Source organism: Delphinus delphis, chromosome 18, assembly GCF_949987515.2.
Source record: "Delphinus delphis chromosome 18, mDelDel1.2, whole genome shotgun sequence".
Taxonomy (NCBI): Eukaryota; Metazoa; Chordata; class Mammalia; order Artiodactyla; family Delphinidae; genus Delphinus; species Delphinus delphis.
In genome coordinates, this window is record NC_082700.1 from 68,763,551 (window position 1) to 68,784,838 (window position 21,288).

The 21,288-nt window shown below is 38.7% G+C and overlaps 1 protein-coding gene across 2 annotated transcripts in view; it reads right to left on the reverse strand.

The window, feature by feature from the left end:
• The window catches only part of NALCN (sodium leak channel, non-selective), a 280,091-nt gene that overhangs the window by 61,544 nt on the left and 197,259 nt on the right, over positions 1–21,288 (reverse strand). For both annotated transcript variants that reach the window (XM_059995484.1, XM_059995483.1), the window contains 2 exons: positions 20,512–20,650; positions 6,590–6,663 (listed from right to left, as the gene is read on the reverse strand). In XM_059995484.1, coding sequence (XP_059851467.1) covers positions 6,590–6,663; positions 20,512–20,650 — 213 coding nt within the window. The remainder of the gene's footprint in view (positions 1–6,589; positions 6,664–20,511; positions 20,651–21,288) is intronic.

Sequence of the window (21,288 nt, forward strand, 5' to 3'; positions counted from 1 at the left end):
ACTGATCTACCCGTGGTGCCCACGACGGCAGTTACAGCTTCTGTTCAGCTGCTCCCCTGCCCTGATCACCAGCTGTTCTTAGCCAATGATCTTGATTTAAATCCCACTCACCATCACTCTTCCAGCCGCCAAGTCCATCAGGCTTGACTTGACCAACACCTGTGACCCCCCCACCTCTCCCTTTGCTGGTTGTCCCTGCGAGATGCTGATCTCTACCTGTTTGACTAGGCTTCCTGCCAAAGCCTCTGTAGGCTTCCCGCTTCTGAGATAGGACTGTTTGACTTCCTGGTGCAGCCAAGCGGAATGGAGAACTTGACAGCTGCCCTTAGGGCCCTACGACGATCCCAGTTCTCCAAGCCCGGGACTTCCCGCCAGCCATCGGGGATGCCAGCCTTGGCTGAGGAATCTATGTTGTTAGTTCGGGACTATATCCACCAATAACTATCCAGCAAATGATTTAAACAAATGATCTGATGATGCCTCGAAGATGTTGGCCAGCCTAGCAAGGCTTAACTGAGTGTGAAGCTGCAGCAGATAGACTGCTTCCAGCTGGGCAAGCAAGAACCTTAGAATCAACCTGGAAAAAGAGTACACTGACGTATCAAAAGCATTTTATGCCCCTCAGAGCTAGCCTCTGCTGGGCAGCAGTGGAGATTCTGCACCACCCCCTTGAGGATCAGCTTTGAAAGGTAACTGTCAATTGCCTGCCTCTCAGGGGCAACTGTGGGTCTCCCCTAACTTACTGCCAATAATGAAAAATCACCTACAGATACCAACTCGTTGAATCCTCTCCTATAAGGCAGGGGTTATAAATTTATAGATCCCATTTAACAGATGAGAAAACGGAGGTGCAGAGACATTAAGTAACTTGCCCAATGTCAAACATCCACGAAGTGATGGAGCCAGAATTATAACTCAGTTTGGCCCCTGAGTTGCCAAGTGAGTACTTGATACACATGCTCACTTAACTCCTATGAGGTCACCTATAGCCCTACTTGGCAGATGGAGAAGCTGAGCCTTCCCAAGAGTCACTGCTACTCAGGGCACTTAAAGCCAAGTGTGGCTGGCTGCAAATCCTGTCCTCTTTCCATTTCTACTACACTGACACAGCATATTCTATGTGACTGGACCTGGGACAGGAATGAGGCGCCCTTTGTAGGTCAGGGTCAAGAAGGGCACAAAATTCCAGTCCAGAAATACATGTATTTGTAATCAATAAAAATGACTGTCTTAAAATGATGAGAAAAACTCACCAAACATATGTCATTATATATATATTTAATTTTTTAATAGTAAGTAGCATTCAACTAAATTCAAAAAATTATTAATAAGTGTGTGGCAAGGAAAATTATGTCATCAATCCAAATATCAGAATACAAATATCACAGCAGACTGAGCATTCAGAAAGGTTATAAAGGTCCATCCTAGCTAATGAGACGCTGGTGGCAAACGACAGAAGGATGGCACTTTCTAAAATAATGTAAAAGGTTTAATTATTTTATTCTGACATTTCTCTACGTATTCAGCCTAGCAGGAATGATAATGTATTTTTGTTCAATTTCAGGGCTCAAATTAGAGAAATCTCAGTAGACGGAGTGATGCTTTTGAAACGCACCGCTCTTTGTTTTGATTTCATCTGATGTGATGTAAAGGTCACTGCCTTTTGAAGGAAGCTTTCTTTAGTGGAGCTGAATGGTGTAGACGAAGTCAAAATAAGAGTGAATTTAATAGCAACCCTGGATTTTATCATTTAGGTGGTGGGCCATCCTCTCTCACAACGCTCTCCAGATAAGTCTGGCCCATTAGTGCCAAATGAGTCACCTGCGTTTAAGCTTGTGACACTATTCTCAAGTTCTGTAAAAATGCCCTACTTGTGTTTCTCATCAAAAGTGTTCCCATATAGATCCAGAAGTTCATTTCAATTTTCAAAGCAGACAAGTAATTTCAAAAAATAAGTAGAAGAATACAAATTAAACATGATTATGTGTAGAAATCATTTGTGGACTTGAACTTCCTGTTCATAGGGAGGTATACAGCACACTCTTCGCTGGAATAATGCCGACCCTGTTTCAAATGAAAGATGGATATTTGGAAATGTGGGTCCCCTGAGAATTGAGACCCTTGGTAACCCCACAGCTTAATTATCAATACTAAGCATCAAGACCTCTCCATCAACATGACTTGAATATTCATTCCAGGAAATGAATGTCCAGGAATTTAAGGCCTTAACCATAAGTACTTTCATTGTTAGCTTCAGGAACTTTCCAAAAATCCACTCATCCGAGCTACAGAGTAACGGGCCATTTCCTTTCTCTAGACGACAACAGGTCATCAACTGGACAAACCAATTACGTCAGATTAACTGGTTCTCATCAAAACTTGGGCCAAGACACTGCCCAGGTAGGCATCAATCCTAAATATTTTAAGAATGCTGTTTCTAAAAATTAGTTGTATTTATTTTTTAAAGGTAATACATATATATGGTTAAAAATTCAGAAGGCATAGAATAGAACAGATTTCTGGAGTAGAGACGGCAGCCCAGAGTCACCATTTATTTTCCCTCTTCTCAGAATCACCCCAAATCAAGAAGGTAAGTGAAAATCAGAAGTACAAACTCCATCTCAATAGCTGATGACTGAACTGTCATGCTGTAGAGGGTGGAAAGAGCATTGAAGGCAGTGGAGAGATGAAGGTGTGTCACCTCTTCCTGTCCCCCACCCTGGGTGCTGCCCTCCCCCGAATAGTAATGGTTACCTGTTGATAATAACAAGTACTTGTTACTTGTTATTGTTACTTGTTACCTGAAGAGTCCTAAACTCTTTTTTTTTAAATTGAGGTGTAACTGACATATGACATTAGTTTCAGGTATACAACATAATGATTCAGTATTCGTACATGTTGCAAAATGACCTAAACTCTTATTTGAAGAATTCTGCCCAATCTCAACCAGACCTCCCCACTAAAAACAATTAAACTCAAACTCCCAACCTTGTGAGTATCCACCCCTGACCTATCCCTTCTGAGACATTATTAAGACTGCTGAACTGGTGGCTTCCCTCACATCATAAGTATCAACATTTCACTTTGCTTCATCAACAGATCATTCAGATGACCTTTTGGGGCAGTCTACACCACAAAGGCAGATGAGAAAACGGAGGCTCGGATAAGTGAGTAGCTTAAGGTTATAGAAGAGCAGAGCCAGACGCTGGTCCAGGCCTCCTAACACTAAGTCCAGTATCCTGTGTTACACCTGGGGGACCCTGAAGATCATCTCCTCCAAACTTTAAACTTAAATAATTTCCCTGTTTATACAACAGTCCTCCAGATACCTTACATCTGGGATGTGTTTTGTATTATTTTCCCCAAATATTTGTTATTTTTTAAAAAGTTATTTCTAAGACACTAATATGTGACTAATGCCCACCAGTGATGGACTTGCCCAGATGTTCCAGCTCGGGTCTTCTTTCCATGCCTCCCTGGGGAGGAACCTCTTAGATGAAACTAAAGACTATAAGTCTATGAAAACAAAACACTTAGGAAAATCAAGAGTGACAGAAACAAGTCTCCACCGGACCTCCCTTTTGTATCAAGGCAGCCCTATCTATTAAGATACCGAGTCTGCACTTCCTGGTCTTAAAGTTCTTTCCTTCTTTCAAAGCCTCCTTTCAAAATGCAGGTGGTCAAGGGAGAGGTGACTTCTCCCCAAGCTTTATTGAGGTATAACTGACAAATAACATTGTGTACATTTAAGGGGTACAACACGATTTGATATTCATATATATTGTGAAATGAGTACCACAGTAAAGTTAATTAACACGTCCATCTCCTCAGTTACTGTGTTTTGTACTGTTTTTGTGTTTGTGTGTGTGTGGTGTGTGTGTGTGTGGTGTGTGTGTGTGTGTGTGTGTGTGTGTGTGTGTGTATGTGGTGAGCACACAAGATCTACTCTCTTAGCAAATTTTAAGTGTACAATCCAATATTATTAACTTCAGTCACCATGCTGGACATTAGATCTCCAGAACTTAAAACTGGAAACGTGTATCCTTTGACCAACATCCCCTCATCTCTCCTACCTCCCAGCCTCTGGCAATCCCCAATCTCCTCTCTGTTTCTTGCAGTTTGACTTTGTTTTTAGATTCCACGTGTAAGTGACATCATATAGTATTTGTCTTTCCGCTTCTAAGTCACCTGGCAGAACTTCCTTAACAGAGAGAAGGGGGAGGCCTGGGGGAGGAGAGGGTCGGTGGGAGCCCGGAGACCCTGGGAGAGTGCTAGAAACCTTCCTTCCTCTCCAATTTGTGTAGGGCTATTTGAACCATTGGCCCCAGGTGACTGTAAATGTTTTCCTTTTCTTTTTAATTTCTCTTCTCTTTTTTTTTTTTCTTTTTTAGTTGTTGTTTCTGCTCAGGTACTCATAAATTTTCTCTTTTTAAAACCACTTCTGTACTTTTAAAAATCAACAACTAAATGTTCCACGCATAATGTCAATTAGCAGTAAAGGATGTATTTTCTAGCATTATTGTATATGTGCTTTAATATAACTTGGAGAAAATACTGGGGCGTCTCATCCATCCAGTCCATTCAACGTTATGACCCTGCGCACCCACGAAGTGAGTTTTTATTGCCAAACCAATCAGCGAATCTGTCAGAAGTCTGATCGTTATTTTTCAATTCAAATAACATGTTAACACAGGTCCCTGTGACATCCATGTATTGCTAAGGCCTAACTCTAAGGCAGATGAAGTCTTGGAAGGAAGTTTTCCAAAAATCTGTCGGTTGGATGGACAATAACGTGCTGCCGATGGGGCCCTCGTTCTGGGAAAGCCATGTGGGAACAGCCCCTGTGTTCGGCCACCCAGAGGACTGGACATCTCAGACCAGTGCACCCTAGAGCTTCACCTTTCTTTTGGGTGGATGGGAGCACCACCTTTCTTTTGTAAACTGGGAGAAGGTGGGTAGGAAAGGTGGTGGAAGAGGGAAAGTGGAAGGGCAAGTTTAAGAAAGAGTTCACAGGAACGGGGGTGTATGGGGGTCACCTCCTTCCAAGGGTCCCTGTCTACCTCTGCTCTGAAGGTCTCTGGGAACCTCTAGGGCACCTTCTGGAAACGTATTCTGGGCAGGTCAGTAAGGTCACTTGATTCCTAATCTGGCAGGTAGACTCTGGATATTAGGATCTCCTCGTGGGTGGTTTCTGGGTCCTGGGGGTGAACCAGAAATCCAGCACCCAGCTCATGACCTGTTTTGTGTGAGCAGGGAGAGTCTTCAAGACGCTAGGGACTGACTGTGCCATTAACGTGTCTAGTACAATTCCAGCTGGATAAAGAACCTGGAGGACCACGTAGTGTTTGAGGCCAGACTCGTGGTGTTATCTGATGGTAACGCCAGGATTGAGCCAGTTGGAAGCAAACTGAAGTTGGTTCACAGGTGGTTATATTTGCTTAGAAGCTCTCCTTTCTCTATTTCAATGAGACCTTTCAGTTTCATCTCATCATATTCTTCGGTGATAACATCTAAGCCCCAGAAATATTTATTCTCGTCTCATAGAAGGGACTCCAACACACACTCAACTGTATGCATGAATCGTCAGCCAACATAAAGAATAAATACACAGAATTCTGTCTCGATGAGTTAGGATTGTGTCTAGCATACAAATTTCAGGTAGTGTTACAAAGTCAAAATAGTTTCTCAAATCATATCTATTAGCCTTATTTCCTCATTCCAGTTATCCAAGTTATAGTGATAGAAATTCTCGCAAAATGCTTCCATGACTACTCTTAATAACTCAGGTGGAGTAGAAGAGGATCAAACTCCTTCCCTTTAGCACAGTTTGGACAGGGCTTCCTACTACGAATTTATCTATTAACCTTGTCAGCCATTCCACCTCCAGCTCCAATATTTAGGTGTATTTCTTATACATGTCTATGTAATACAGGAACGAATAAATTATATTCCAAATACTTATGCATTTTTATAATGGTCATGTTACTTTATATTAAAACATAGTCTTATAAAACATAAAACACAGTCTTATAAAACATAGTCTTATAAAACATAGTCTTATAAAATACCCTTAAGTAGCTAGCTTAATTTTCCTTTCTGACACTTCAAGGCAGATTTTAGAAAGCAGCATTAAAATTATGTGCTTATGCTTATTTTATAAGCATTCTAAAATGGATATGCTTTTGATTCTTATAGATTTTAAATACATTTAGTTTTAATAATTAAAAAGCTTTCCCTTTTACCATATTTCCCTTAGATTGTGATTTGTCCTTCAGAGATCACAAAAGACAAAATCTGTAAAAATAAAAGTTATTTTCATCTTTCTGTAAATGTTTATACTTATAATTTATGTTAAAGTGCATGAAAGAGAAAAAATGGCTGATTGCACTAATAAAACATTACTTTTTCAGGAGAGACGTTAATGATGTGTTTGACATTATTTTTAAGTACATAGTTACCCAAACCTACTCTGTAGCAGAAAGTATATATTGATACTCAGAAAATTACTTCATTATTTTAAAAAAAGCTCCTTTTTGCTTAACTTAATCCTATTTGTATTTAAATATGTATCAGTGTTAAACGATGTTACCTTAAAATTTTAGTGACTGCGGTCTCCTTTTCTAGAAGGTTCCTCGCCCTGATGCTGAAGACAGACTTGCGAAGCTGTAAAATCATGAGTGTGACTTTAGTTTCAGAATGTAAAGGGGAGAGGGAGGAGATATGGGGATATACGTATATGTATAGCTGATTCACTTTGTTATAAAGCAGAAACTAACACACCACTGTAAAGCAATTATACTCCAATAAAAATGTTAAAAATAAAAAAAGAGTGTAAAGGGGAAATATACTGACAAATCATTACACACACAAAACAAACCACTATGAAAACAATACACATGAATTTTTTTCATCATGATTGATTCTATCGTTTAATTTTAATTTCTATCTTTACTTTTATTTGAATAGAACTGTAAACAAGCTTGTGAGGCCACGTGTCACAGCTTTGGGGGCGACACACTGGCTATGCTCGTTGGTAGTAATGTCTCCTTACATCCGAATAGGGTTTTCAGTTTCCAAAGAATTTAATGTTGCAATGACTACTGGACCCTTATTGCCGTCGTTTAGTAAAATATTGTCTAATCCACATTACATCTGATTCTGGGACCCAATACTAATCTGAATGATGAGTTTAAGAACTGTTTTGCCTATAGACATAGAGACAAATGAGACAAACTTTCAAGGTTTCTTCCTCCTTGGCGACGATGAAATTAACCCAGGAAAAAGGACTAAGAAATAAAAATCCTGGAGGCTGGCTACAAACCAGAAGATACACTCCACAGACTCAGCTCTGTACTGCTTGATAGTTACAGAAGATTGGTGACAGGTGTACAGGGATCCAGGGTGGGCAGGAAAAGGGCAGAGAAAGAAGAGAGACAACACCAGCCTGGGAAGATTCAATAACTAGGAAGTGTAGCTGCAGACCTCAGGTACTTAGACAATGTCCCATTCATTTTGATCAATAGATTAGACTAGATTTCCTGAGCACTTAGTATGATTTTAGTGACTATTGGAGAGTCATGAGATTATCAGTAAAAAGCAGGGTACAGTAGCGAGTAAAATGCTAGGTGCTATGCACCATAGAAAAGATAAGGGGGGCTGCAGGGCTCTGGGTCGGGGAGAGCTAGGTGTGTCTCAAATAGTTAGCAAAGACTTGATTGAAGAAGTCGTATTGGGCCTTGAAGGATAGTTAAGATTTCTACAAGCGAAGGAAGCAGTGGGTGAAGGACTAAAGCTGGAAATGTGCACAGGGCAGATTAACTTGGTGCAAACTACCTGTGCAAGTGCTGAGCTAGGCGGTCCTTTAAGCAAGGAGAATGGAGGAAACACTTTCAAACAAAGTTGAGGGAGGAAAATCAAGCAGGAGACAGAATAACTCCGTATTCAGAAAAAATAGAACATCCAGTTTCTCTTGAACAAGAGATGGGTAACTTGAGGTACAAAGTCACAGAGCTCCAATCTGCAAACAAACCTATAAACGAATGCTATAGTGTCAACCCATGTGGCCATACTGCCAGAGCTGGGAAAGTGCTGGTCATCACACCACAGCTGACAACCTACATAGCATCATCACTAGCAAGAGAACTTTCCTATTTCACAGCAAATCTGTAATGAAGGGAAGGATCACTGCACACACTGGCAATTTCCCTCACGTGAGGAGAGGTGGTACACTCTTTTGTTTCCAATAATGAAAAACTGAGCTGGTTTCATTACTCACTAGAACTCTTGGGAGAATAAATTAATGTGTAGATAAGGAAACTAGAATGGAAGTCATTTTTTTCTTTTTGAAATTATAATTTCAGGGTAACACACAAAAGGCTGTTTACCATGATCGAATCATGAAACTTTCTTACATCTTCTCTCCTCTGCTGACGAGTGACTTTGTGCGTTGATTGAACCTCCCCGAGGTGACAGCACATCTCCTGAGGAACATTGTTTAGAATCACTTTGGAGATAGAAGACTCAGCTGAAAGTGCTCACCAGTTATGAAAGGGCCCAGGCTACAGAGGCCCCGGGAAGGCAAGTTTCAGGAGAGAACTGTGGATCCTACTCTTGCTTCATCTTCAAAGGACAAAGACAGGCCTTAGCCGTCTTTCCCCTAGTGTAAGGAGATGGTCTGAACTCAATCACCCGGCTTCTGCCCCTGTAATTGGGCAGCTGACACTTAAAACAGTGTTCTTCACGTTGGGAAAAACCTTTGTGGACACTGGGGACAACATGTGTTGTATTGTTTCCAAATTACTTCTTGCACTGCACATGGTTTCTAAAGGGCTTCCAAATCTCCTTTGTCCTAAACTTGAACCAGGCAAAACAGAATATGCTATTAATCTGTACCAAGGAGTCCTTGAAAATTGCTTTTGTAACTAACAACAGAATAAGCAGAAGAATAAACACCGTAATAGAATAACTTCAATTCAGGTTTGGGATATTCTTGAAAGAAGAAAGGAGATATCTATAGCTATCTATCTACCTAATCTATCTACCTACCTACCTGTATTTGATAGCCTTGATATGTATTTAGAAACTGTTCTTTCTGCTGGTAAATAAAGAAGGCCTGTAGTGACTATCTAGTTCTCCTATTTCTTTAGTAAAGCTTTGCGCAGTTCTTTCAGCCGACAGTACCAGCTACACTGCTCTGCAGTGCCCTCTTCTGGCTCCAGAAGATACTGACAGGACCTGAAATAATGATCAAAGCACTTAAGGAATTACAGCTTATGAAAGGTGTAACTGTTCATTCTGGATATAAACCTATCAGAAATGCAGGACTTAAAAAGAAGGGTACGGGTGACATATTTACATAGCATTTGAATTGAAAAAAATAAAAGATTAGTTGAAAAGCCTCTTTCTTTGGGTGATTTTATATTTGCAAACCTGATACATTCAGCTCCACAAGATAACTGTTCTGTGACTGAATTAATAATCAAAAACAAATACATTAAATTTAAATGTTCAAACAAAACATAAGTGATTTTTTTAAGTCTTAAAATTTTAATTTACAAGATTGTCCCAGAATTGTGCACTTGAACATGGAATTCAAGACCCTGGAACTTCAAATCATTTTGCATAGAGTTATCTGTGGTTGAATACATTGGAGCTGAAGGGCATAGCAATGGACGGGTCGAGCCAATTTTCTGGCACTGCCTTTAGGTGTTTTAATCTACAGGTTCCTCTTTTTTTCCCCTTTACAGTTGAAGATCCTGGGCCATTTGACCCATAGCTTCCTGGAGCCTGGTTTTGCTAAGTGTACATTCATGGTATAGTTCACCATGTTCTTCTGTCCTCTGTACTTTCTGCAAATTGGCAACTGGATTCTGAGTTTCATCACACTCAGGTTTGATCTGAATGCGCATCATGTCTGGTTGTCCCTCTTTTTGTGATGTTAACAGTACTGATATTCGTTGCTTAGATGATTGATTCACCCAGTTTGTAAAATTGTCATTTCTTTTTCATTTATTAGTTGGATTACTTTTATAATGAGGCACCTCCCCACATGTATTATTTGGTTACTCAGCAGTTCAATTCATAAGGAGAAGGCAAGATACATGCTTGATTCTTTACCTGTCTATAGGATAGCATTCCCTCCCTGATTCTCTTTTTCTTGTAACTTTTGTAGGGAACTTGACTTTGATGATTTTCAGTTGCTCATTTTCATGCAAAATTTGTTTTCCTGCATTTCCAATATTTCTCTCCTAACTTCAGAGCTTCCTCTTCTGTTAGAATACAGGGATCAAGTGTGGCAGCTTTCTTTCTGGGATTTCCTGGCTCTGCTTTCACTTCCCCCTGACACTACCAATTTTATCTGGATCTGCTCTTTCCTTTATCACTCTTGTTATTTTTGATTCCACTCCTGGATGTTTCCTGTTTCTTTAATTAATTTATTTATTTTTGGCTGCGGGCTTCTCTAGTTGTGGCACACGGCTTAGATGCGGTATGTGGGATCTTAGTTCCCTGACCAGGGATCGAACCTGGGCCCCCTGCATTGGGAGCGTGGAGTCTTAAGCAGTGGACCGCCAGGGAAGTCTCCTGGATATTTTTCTTTAGTGTAGAGGGAAGAGGGTGTTTGCCTGTTCCCAGAAACATGTGATGCCCTGCAACTAACCTTGGCTTCTTCCCTACAGTGCTGTGTGTTATTGACTGAATGTTTGTGTCCCCCCAAAATTCATATGTTGAAGCCCTAACCCCAGTGTGATGATATTAGGAGAGGAGCCTTTGGAAGGCAATTAGGTTCAGATGAGGTCATGAGGATAGAGCCCCTATGATGGGCTTCCTAAGAGGCAGCAAGTGTCCTGTTGCTGGCGATCAATAAACTGCTTCATAAAACCTTCCCTTTGCAAAAGAAGTACACATATGTTAAGCATTATTAATGAAATGGAGCAAGGGATGGCATTTTGCAGTGATGCATCTGCCCGAGCTAAGATAAAGCAGTGACAAAAGTTCACAGAAAATAAGACATGTCACACCAAAAGGTATTTAGATTTAATTACAAATGTAATTTGCAAAATGTTTAATTCAGAGAAAAAATCTGCTTTTATCTTTATTATCTCTTTCTTCCTGATGTTTTAGTGTTTTGTTGGTTGATATTTTTCTAATTACCTGAGTTGAATACTTGGAAGATTAATGTCAACATTTATTAAATATGCATTCAAGGCTATGATTTTTCCTCTAAAAATGCCTTTAGCTACTTCTCATAAGTTTGATATATATTATGTTCATTATTTTTCAGTTCTAGATACTTTTTATTTCCATTGTGGTGTCTTCTATACTCCTTCAGTTATTTGGAAGTGGTTTTAAAATTTTTAAATGTGTAGGTGATTTTTGTGGTTGCTATTTGGTTTCTAATTTTATGTTGGTCAAATAACTCCTTCTCTAAGATACTGATTTGGTTTATATTCAGAATTCCTTTGTGGTGTAGTAAGTGGTCATGTTCTATAAATCATTCATGTGTTCTTGAATCAGAATGTATATTCTTTAGTCATTGAATGAAGAATTGTATAAATGGCCATAACATGAAACTGGTAAACTGTATATTTCAAATCCTCTAAATCCTTATTCATTTCCTCGGCTGTTTGATCATGTGTTGAGATACTATATTACATATTACATATCTTCAAATTAATCTTCATAGGTAGTATTATTATCTCTTTTTTACAGATGGGAAATCTGAGGTTCATAGAAATTAGGCTGTCTAAGGTTACCCAGATAATAAATTGCAGAATTATGATTAGAGTTCTGGATTGTACAGCTTTTCACTACATCATGATGTCTATGTAAAATGTCACAGTATTTTAAAAGTATTTTAAAAAGCAGTATTAAAAAAAAGAAGTATAAAGAAAAGAATTTTCCAAGCTATACTGTAATAAAACATTGTCTGCTTGACTTGGAAGATTTGGTTTGCACATATAACATGCTCTTACTTCTCTCAACTCCTAATACAAAATCTAAACTAGCCAATTTTTTTCTTTGTTCTATATATCCATAACTGATTTTCAGAATAACAATGCTGAAGCATGAAAAGAGATCAATGACCTTTCTAACCCATTAGAGCCAGGATGGTTTATAGGATTTATATTTTACATTTATTGAATCCTTAAAATCAGGGATCCATCATAACTTTTAGTTAACCAGAACATTAATTCAATTTATTCAATCACCTGGGAGTAACCACAAACCTATCAGGGAATATTAGATTCTTTTGGGATGCTCCATGCTTAGATCTAAAGAACCATCTTTCACTCTAGTGATCTTCAAAATGAAGCCATTAATATTTATTTGAGAAAGAAAACCACAAACGTTATAAATATTCAACTAACTTTTCTGATTTGGAGTTGTTAACAGTACATTTCTGTTGCTAAGTGGGAAAAAGTTTGAGAGGCCTTATTTTTCTTTTCTCACTTTAAAAATATTAATAGATTGATATTAAGTGGGAGAGAATTTATAAAAACATATGACCATTAAGCCTCAAATCATGGTCCAGTGAACAAGGCTTGATGAATGTCATTTCTGCTGGAAAGGTATAGTGTAATTATTATAACGAGCCACTTTATTGAGTAAGTCTCCCACATAAAACACAGTAATTGGAACTGAGCAATTACTTAAAATTACACACGTTGAAGGTGGTACCTCATTTATCTGTATTTGAATTTTTCATGCACCTGTGAACTGAAAATTAATCCCAAAGTGCATACGACAGATCCTGTGCATGGCAAGATGTTTCCATAAAATAAACTTTTTGCAGAACTGACATTATGCTTAGAAAGAAAGAATTTTAAAAACGTGATTAGTGTTGGTGGCAGCAAGATTAAAATAGTCCTATTACAATGTATATAAAGGTGAATACCATTGTATTAGGAAGGTGTGTTAGGAAGGTTTGAAATATGTCTTAGAATGTGACTTTTGTAAAAAGGGAGTTTTAGATGATGGGTCAAGATTTCTGATCTTAAGTTATTTCAACATCATAAATTCTGAATCCTGAGAAAATACCAGGCAGGAAAGTTAAAAATATATATAAAGATGTACGTGTACAGGCACATATGCAGACATGTGCACACACACACACAAACCTCCCAAACCTTTACTCTTCCTTTGGGGTCCAGGGCACCCCATACATGTCAGTCCCTGCTCTGTGTGTGAAACATCTTTTTGTCTTTCTGTGAATTCCACTAGATCATAAACTCCATATGATAAGGATGGTGTATTCCTTGTCCACTACATTTTCTTCCAGTCTAGCACTGTGCATAGTTCAATTCTGAAATATATTGAAAGAATGAATAAATTTCTTAATATTAACAGATAGCTCTGTGTTCTACCTTTTTTTTTTTCTTATGAAGTGAATCCTTAAAATAACAGATGTGAAGCAGGTAAAACTTACAAAGGAGGACTGCTTATTTTGAAATGCCTCTATTCACTTGAGATATAGGACAGTCTTGTAAAACTAGAAACTAAATGATTGGAAACTTCATTGGCTTGGCTTTTTGGCACTTGAATTTTATGACTGTGCTTTAGTCACTAATGCTTGTCATTGCAGAGTTGGTCAAATCTCCAACAACTTATATCTCAGCTAAACAAGTATAATAACTGATGAGGCAAAGCATGAGGGGAAAACATTATCTTCAATTATAGAAAAAAATTAGGTATGTTTATATATAGTGCTAACTGGTAATAAAATATAATACATGCTAGGGAGATTTAGATTATATAAGTAAAAAACAAAATGACTTTGTGGTTATAGTTCATATAAACAGAAAGACAAAGACTGAAAATCTGCAGAGATTAAAAAGAGATGAGTGGATTTATGATTCTGGGAGAAAATGCCAGATGCTTTTAACCAAGCAGTTGTTTGTGAATTTAAAATCCATGGCACTCTGATAGTACAAGGAGCAGCTACTGGTCTCCAATTACAATTCAACTGTATTTGAACTTCAGATCCAAAGAACAAGAATGTCAGCAGAAGCATCAACTATAACACATTGAGACTTAATGGAAAATACAATTTATAAGTACGACTATACTCAAAGGGGAAGCATGTTTAAAAAGTAGAGCAAAATGTAAATTTCAAAGATAGGTTTAGCTGCAACCTCAGCTCTCCCAGACCTGTTTTGGAGACTGTACCAAAAACACTTGATCAAAAACCTTCTATATTATGTATAAAAGATGCTTAATCCTAGACTGATTTACTTTTGACTCCCAATAAATGTGCACCTAAGGAATGCAAACAAATTACATATAATTCCAAACTAAAAATGATCACACAATTAAATATTCTGAAAAAACAATCATTGATAGGGAATTCCTATTCTCGTGTTAGATGAAAGCAGCAAAATGTGTTTTTAACCCATAACCCAGCACACTGCATATAAAAGTCCTCTAGAAATGATTTGTCAAATGAAGACTGTGCACATAAATGCAGCCATATTTTAATTTGAGCTCACAAACGTACTGCAAAGATCAATAAAAATGAAAAAAAAGTTGTCATTTAAATGAGGCATCTCCATTATTACTGTGAATAAGTGGGCAATCAATTATCTACTAAGCATTTGTATACTAAAGAGAGAAGTGGTAGGGTTTTCATACTGGGTTTGATGGACACACTTCTTCCCTCCCTGGGACCACACTACTTTGTATCTTTGTGATACAGCTTCTGGTTAGTGGTAGTAACATGTAATCTGCCACTCTTCTCCTAGAGACGTGTCTTGAATGGCACTGCAGAGATGCTAAGCTATTATTTTAGAAATTTCTTTCAGAAGAGTAAAAGCCCAAAAGATGAAAACAGGCTATTCTCTTTTTTTTAAAGTGAGTTAACGTTCATCCTGGAAATTATAGATCAAGCTGAGCAACTTGCTATATGTGGAGTTACTGGAACAAACCATCAAGTACTCTATGATTACGCAGAAAATTATAAAATGCTGTATGGCAATCAACAAGGTTTTGTGAACAGTAAACCTTTCCAGAACAATTTACTTCTTTACTTTAATTTACTTTCTTTACTTTACTTTTCTTTTTTTTTTTTTTGCGGTACACAGGCCTCTCACTGTTGTGGCCTCTGCCGTTGCGGAGCACAGGCTCCGGACGCGCAGCCTCAGCGGCCATGGCTCACGGGCCCAGCCGCTCCGCGGTATGTGGGATCTTCCCGGATCGGGGCATGAACCCGTGTCCCCTGCATCGGCAGGCGGACTCAACCACTGCGCCACCAGGGAAGCCCTAATTTACTTCTTGAGGCTAAGACACTAGGTAGGCACGGGGGTTGCAACTGAAATATCATCAAAAATCAGACTAAAAAAAAATCAGGCTCATGGACAGTAAGGAAAATAAATCAGTAACTAACATATTGTGCTCAACTAGACTGTCACATCTGAAGGTTAATTTAAGTAAAAGTAATTTTTCTTGATTGATGAATATGTCTATTTGCTGAATCTGACTTCATGGCATGGTTTAATTAAAGTAACTTTTCTTTTTCTTTTTTTTCTTGGCTCTGCCGTGTAGCTTGCAGGATCTTCGTTTCCAAACCAGCGATTGACCCCGGGCCCAGGCAGTGAAAGCATCGAGTCGTAACCACTGGACAGTCAGGTAAGTTCCTAAAGTAACTTTTCTTATCTGGTTTGATAGGCACATATCATATGCTATGCCAGGTGCGATGCTAAGCATTTAATATATATTATTTAATTCTCACAACAAACCTTAAAAACAAGAATTATCTCTGTTTATAAATGAGGATTGGAACCTACATCATGTAATCAGTATTACTGGTCTTAATGACTATTCTATTCTGCTTCTCACAATCAGTTACATTAAGGAGATCATGCTGTCCATATTTTCCACATGCTTCCCTCCCTGCTTGGAGCAATTTGTCCTCTATGGCTCAGTCTTCCTTCTCCTGCAGGAAGGACTTAGGGGGTTCTGTCTCATGCTCCTGTAATAGTTTTTACTTTCATCCATTCACACGTGTTTCTCCCCATTAGACTAAAAGATTCTAAAGGGCATAGTTCACATCTCACTCATTGTTGAATTCCCATAGCCCAGAAGAGTGCCAGATGAGTAACAGGTGTTCCATAAATGTTTGTTGAATGACTGAGTGACTGTTGAAGACTTATGGAAATGTAAAGGGTAAACAAAACACAGTAATTACTTTTTTGTTTTCCTCCTCATTTTGTACACGTGTTAGCTATTAATTATGAAGGCTTACTATGGAACTTTCTATGTGTTTAGCAGAAAAGAGACAGGTAAGAGAGAGAGCAGACATTGCTCTGTTGTTGGAGAAATAAATCCTCACTGTTACTTTATCATATGGGTTCTGATTATGGTTCTGAGAAGTGCAGGGATACAAGGGGGTGACTGGGACAGCCCTCATCTCTCCAACTGTCTCATGCTGATGTGACTCTGTGATGGGCCCTCATGTTCCCCAGACACGGCAGATTCTGACCCCAGAAGTGGCTCCCCAGCCAAGACAACAAGGCAGAAAGACCAGGGAGGTCCGTCAGAGACAGAGAGAGTCCTTAGATCCAACCACAGTGGAAACCTTGACGTTGATGAGATGATTCACTTGAGGACACAGTGAGCTGCTTTTATTAACAGGGTTACTGGAAAGCCAAGTGCACATCTCAGTTTATGCAAGCACTCTACTTAAGGAATTGAGGGTTTAATTCCAATAATACAGAGGGAAAAAATGAGTAGAAAACCACTGCCCGATTCCCTTCTGCTTGGAAACTAGTAAGACTCCTCTGAAGATCTGCAGGTTTATCCTTTAATCAGGAGGAAAGGGGACCCCTTGAAGATGCCCACGGGGGTGTAGGGGAGTGGGAAGGGGAAGTGATGTGGGAACTGGCACTTGGGAATGCCTTTTCTGTGGGGTTTGGAAGGACACCCCAAGGGAAAAGAGGGACCACACTGTTTGCTGTCTTTTTCCTTTAGGATCTGAGCAAACCACACAACGCTTAAAAGATGTTACAGTTTTGTTTGCTCATTGCTTACAGAGAAGGACAGGTATTTTAAACTATGTGATAAAGGTAATCAGACAGGGCTATTTTTAAAAACATGGTCTTTGCAAAGTGAGGTTGCCATGGGAATTCCTTACAGTTGTTCAAAGCCAGGGTAATTACTTGAGAAAATCTTGCCTAACATGTGCTTTTGTGTTTCCACGTTGCTTAATCAAACAACTCCACCTCCACCCCACCTGGCTTTTGTTGTCAGGTTTTCCCCTTAACTTGTGATGTCCAGGTTCCTGGGGACTCAGTGTTTTCCTTGGCAAGAGAAAAGTGAGTCCCTCTAGTACAGAGGGTGTCAGAAGTTTCTTCCTGACAGGTAGTCGTTAAGAGAAAACTTTTATTTTATTGGTCCTTTGTTCACATTATGAGAATCACCAAAAGCCAGCCTCTCTTTTTCTTTTGATTTCTTACTACTCTTTGGGGAAAACAGCCTCTGTTTGCAGGGGGCCAGGAGAGTTTCTTCACGCAGAGTGAAGGACCTTGCTGTCCACTTGATAATGACTCGTATTTCCAAAGGCAACTGGGATGTAATAGAAATTTGCAAGTGCTTCCCGAAAAATACTTTATCAGGGGAGCTAACGGTGGTGTGGTCTCTGTTCAGGATTTTTCTCGTGTGTTTGTGTATTTTTGTTTTTAAGTGGCTTTGGGGTTTCTTAAGAAAAATGAAAAAGGCTTGCCATATTTAAAAATACAGATACCAGACTGCTTTCTCCTCGATTCCTACTTCCCTTAAATCCTTACCACTGAAATTCATTGAGTGGAATTCTCTGTTTTGGGTTTCCCTGGCCCAAAGCCCTCAAGGATGACAGATCATTAGTATTTATAAAGAACGCCAGGAGCTCAAGCTGGAAACGGGATGGTGAAAGGAACTGTTAAGTCTACTTTCCTAGCAGCCTGAGGAAAGTCAAAGCTTTAAGAATGGGTGGCGGCATGGTAAGTCTTTTTTGCTGCTGCCCCAACAGGGTAGCTACTGCTGAGATGAAGAGAAACTATGTGCCCTATGTGCCCCTTTCCAGATGCTGAAGGCTGTAAAAAGATAAACAATATTGTTCTAACTGTAGTTTATCTACATATGGCCAATGAGCCTGACAGGGGATGAAGGGCAACTTAACCATGGCCGATCACCGTCCTTGTATAAGACCATGTATTGTGTGTTTGAATCAACTGACTTTATAGATGGGGGACGGCCCGCAGTCTCCAAGAAGTTCTAGTCCCTTTAGAGCTGAGGGACTTGGATCCTGCCCCCAGGCGGGTTCATTATATTTTAGGGGATTATGAGAGAGACAAGTGTAAGATTACAGAATAAAGCTATAATTGTTATCTTACTTTCAGTTAGTTAAAAATAACTGTTAAATGAGAATATAAAAAGAAGCCACAAACATAGAAGGATGAAAAGTCCCCTTAGACACACACCCCCCATCCCACTCACCTGCTAAGAACCTTTTTATTTATTTTTTCTCACCAATTTCAAAATATTCTGTTCAGGAAATGTAAGAGACATCATCTTTTCCCTTTTAGAGAGAAAATTAAATTTCACAGACTAAGATTTTAATTTTGTATTTCCAGTGGGATATCGTTACTCGGGATTTAAAAAAACAAGTTGTGGATTTGCCGTGTTGGGCATCCATGATATCGACTCTTGGCACTCTTCCTGGAGAGGGCTGGGTGCAACCTGAGCCCAGACTGGGGCTTCACTGCACACCCTCTGGCTTAAAGTTCTGCCTTTGAAATAAATTTAGAAAATAAGCCATCTGTGTTCTCATGTGTAAAATGCAATTTCAGAATGATTGTCTGAAACCAGGCCATTATCCTCCCACTTGCTTATCCACTAACATAGAAACTTTTTGCTTCTATGCCTTGTGCACAGTATTGCACAAACATAACTATGGGGAAGGGACATGACAAGTTTAGTGACAATTCTTTTAGAAGAGTACAGTCTTCTGAAAGTCTTTAAGGAGAGGTAACAGTATTGCGTGCGTGTGCCCCTCTCCACACACATTTCATGATTTTTTCACTCAAACTTTAAAAGCAAAGGATGATCTCAGTTGAAATCAAATTAGTGGCCTGAAAGATTAAGCAGAACAAATATTTCAAAACACAGAAGAAAAAGAGAGATAACAATCATAAGAGAAAAGTAGGGGGAAAAAAGGAGCAGATGGAAAAGTAATAATTGAACAAATAATAAATGAAAATTTCTTATATTCTTAGTTGGCAAACTGAAAAGACTCCCCAGTTTGGGCAGTTCTGATGATAAAAGACATACAAAGTATATCCTGGTAAAGTTTTTGCACTCCAAGGAGATGTAGAAAGTCTTACAAGCTTCCCAAGAGAAACCAGAAAACCAACCAACTACCAAAGAAAAACCGAATTACTTTCACATGGAAAAAAAAAATGACATTGGCATCAGACTTGTCATCTACAATCTTGGAATCTCTAAAACAGAGGAATAACATCTGTAGATAACTGAAAGAAAAGAAATAAATGAAAATTCTTGAGTGAGAAGAGACACACTACAAAGGAAATCATTATCATCATAATTGAGAAGAAAATCACTTAACTACAGCAGAGAAACAAGGAATCGGGGAGTGATAAAGGGCAGAAGTTCATTTCATTTGGGGAGGAGATGGGAGAAAAGGAGGAGGAGAGGAATAAGTAAAGGTCCTTTGCAAGGGTAATCTTTGGAGAATGGGGAGAAACAGAATCTTGGAGAATGAAGGAGCTGCTATTTTATTTTCACATGATAATAGAGAAATATGTATTTGATGATAAGCCATAGAAAAAAGGTGGCAACAATTTAAAGGATTAAAATAGAAACTAGGACTTTCAAAGAGAAATACTCGCAAGTGAATTAGATGCTTTTGCAAACAAACTCTAATGTGTAATCTCTTTCACAAACTCTGCTATTGATCTTTCATTTTCTAACTGTGGAATCTGGGGAAAAAAAATTCCCTATCTACTTTTCAAATGATAAAGACATAGGTAAATCAGAACATGAATAAGATAATGTGCCTAGAGATAATTCCTGCCACAGGCCTTAGTAAACTCAATAAATGACAGTTATTTGGACTAATTTTAGAGAAACTTGGCTCTGGTTAGTCTCCCTGGCATAATAACTGGAATAAGTAAGGTCTCCTGCAGAAAGTAATGTACAGGCCACCATTAAACCTGGGCTGAACTTGAGAGCTCAGAGCCCTTCCTTCTGCACTTGAGAAAATGCAGGTTTGGGGAGGCTTTTGATCTACTGGAAGTCACCTGGCTGCCACATGGCAGGGCTCAAAAGCTAACCTGTAGAAATGCAAATTTTAAATTAACAAATTTACAAATGTTAGGTTTAGTAATTTCTCCAACCACTAAAATTATTTTTTTCATTATTCTCCTGAGACATTAGATTTCAGGACCCCACCCAGTTACGTGGTTCTTTTCTCTAACACACAGGCTGAAGAAAAATCTGGTTATTTGAGACAGTGATTCTTACTTTTTGGTCAATGTACTTGTCCTCAATTGCAGACCGTTTGGAGTGATCACAGGATGAGGAAGAGGTAGATGGAAGGCTTCGTAAGAGGCAGCAGGTGTCCTGTTGCTGGCGATCAATAAACTGCTTCATGAAACTTTCCCTTTGCAAAAGAAGTGCACATTATGTCAAGCATTATTAATGAAATGGAGCAAGGGATGGCATTTTGCAATGATGCATTTGCCCAAGCTAAGATAAAGCAGGGACAAAAGTTCACAGAAAATAGGACATGTCACACCAAGAGGTGTTTAGATTTAACTACACATATAATTTGCAAAATGGTGAATTCAGAGAAAAATTCCTGAATCTTCAGTTATTCCTGTTTTAAAAAACTCACGTCCCTGAAATTACTTTTAAGCAACAATATTCAGTAATTAATGGTATCTTTTGACTTCTATTGTGGTAATAAGATACTTTTTTTCCCCTCTAAGACTTGGAGGAATTAGTTCATCTCTCTGAACTTTCATTTATCATAAGAATCTTTTTAGAGATAATTTTACATTTAAAGACTCAAAATAACTCATAAGAAACTTACTTCATCTGATCTTTAAAGCATGGGGAGAATTCAGATAACATCTTTCCAATAATCACTAATCTTGAATCTAATTTACGGCTCTTTTATATATGTCATATTTTTCACATTAAAAAATTTTTTTAATCAGAATTGCAAATGTATTTTGATTTGAATTTTAAATATTATGGCACCACATCCAGTCTCATGCTTTTATAACCTCCCCATAG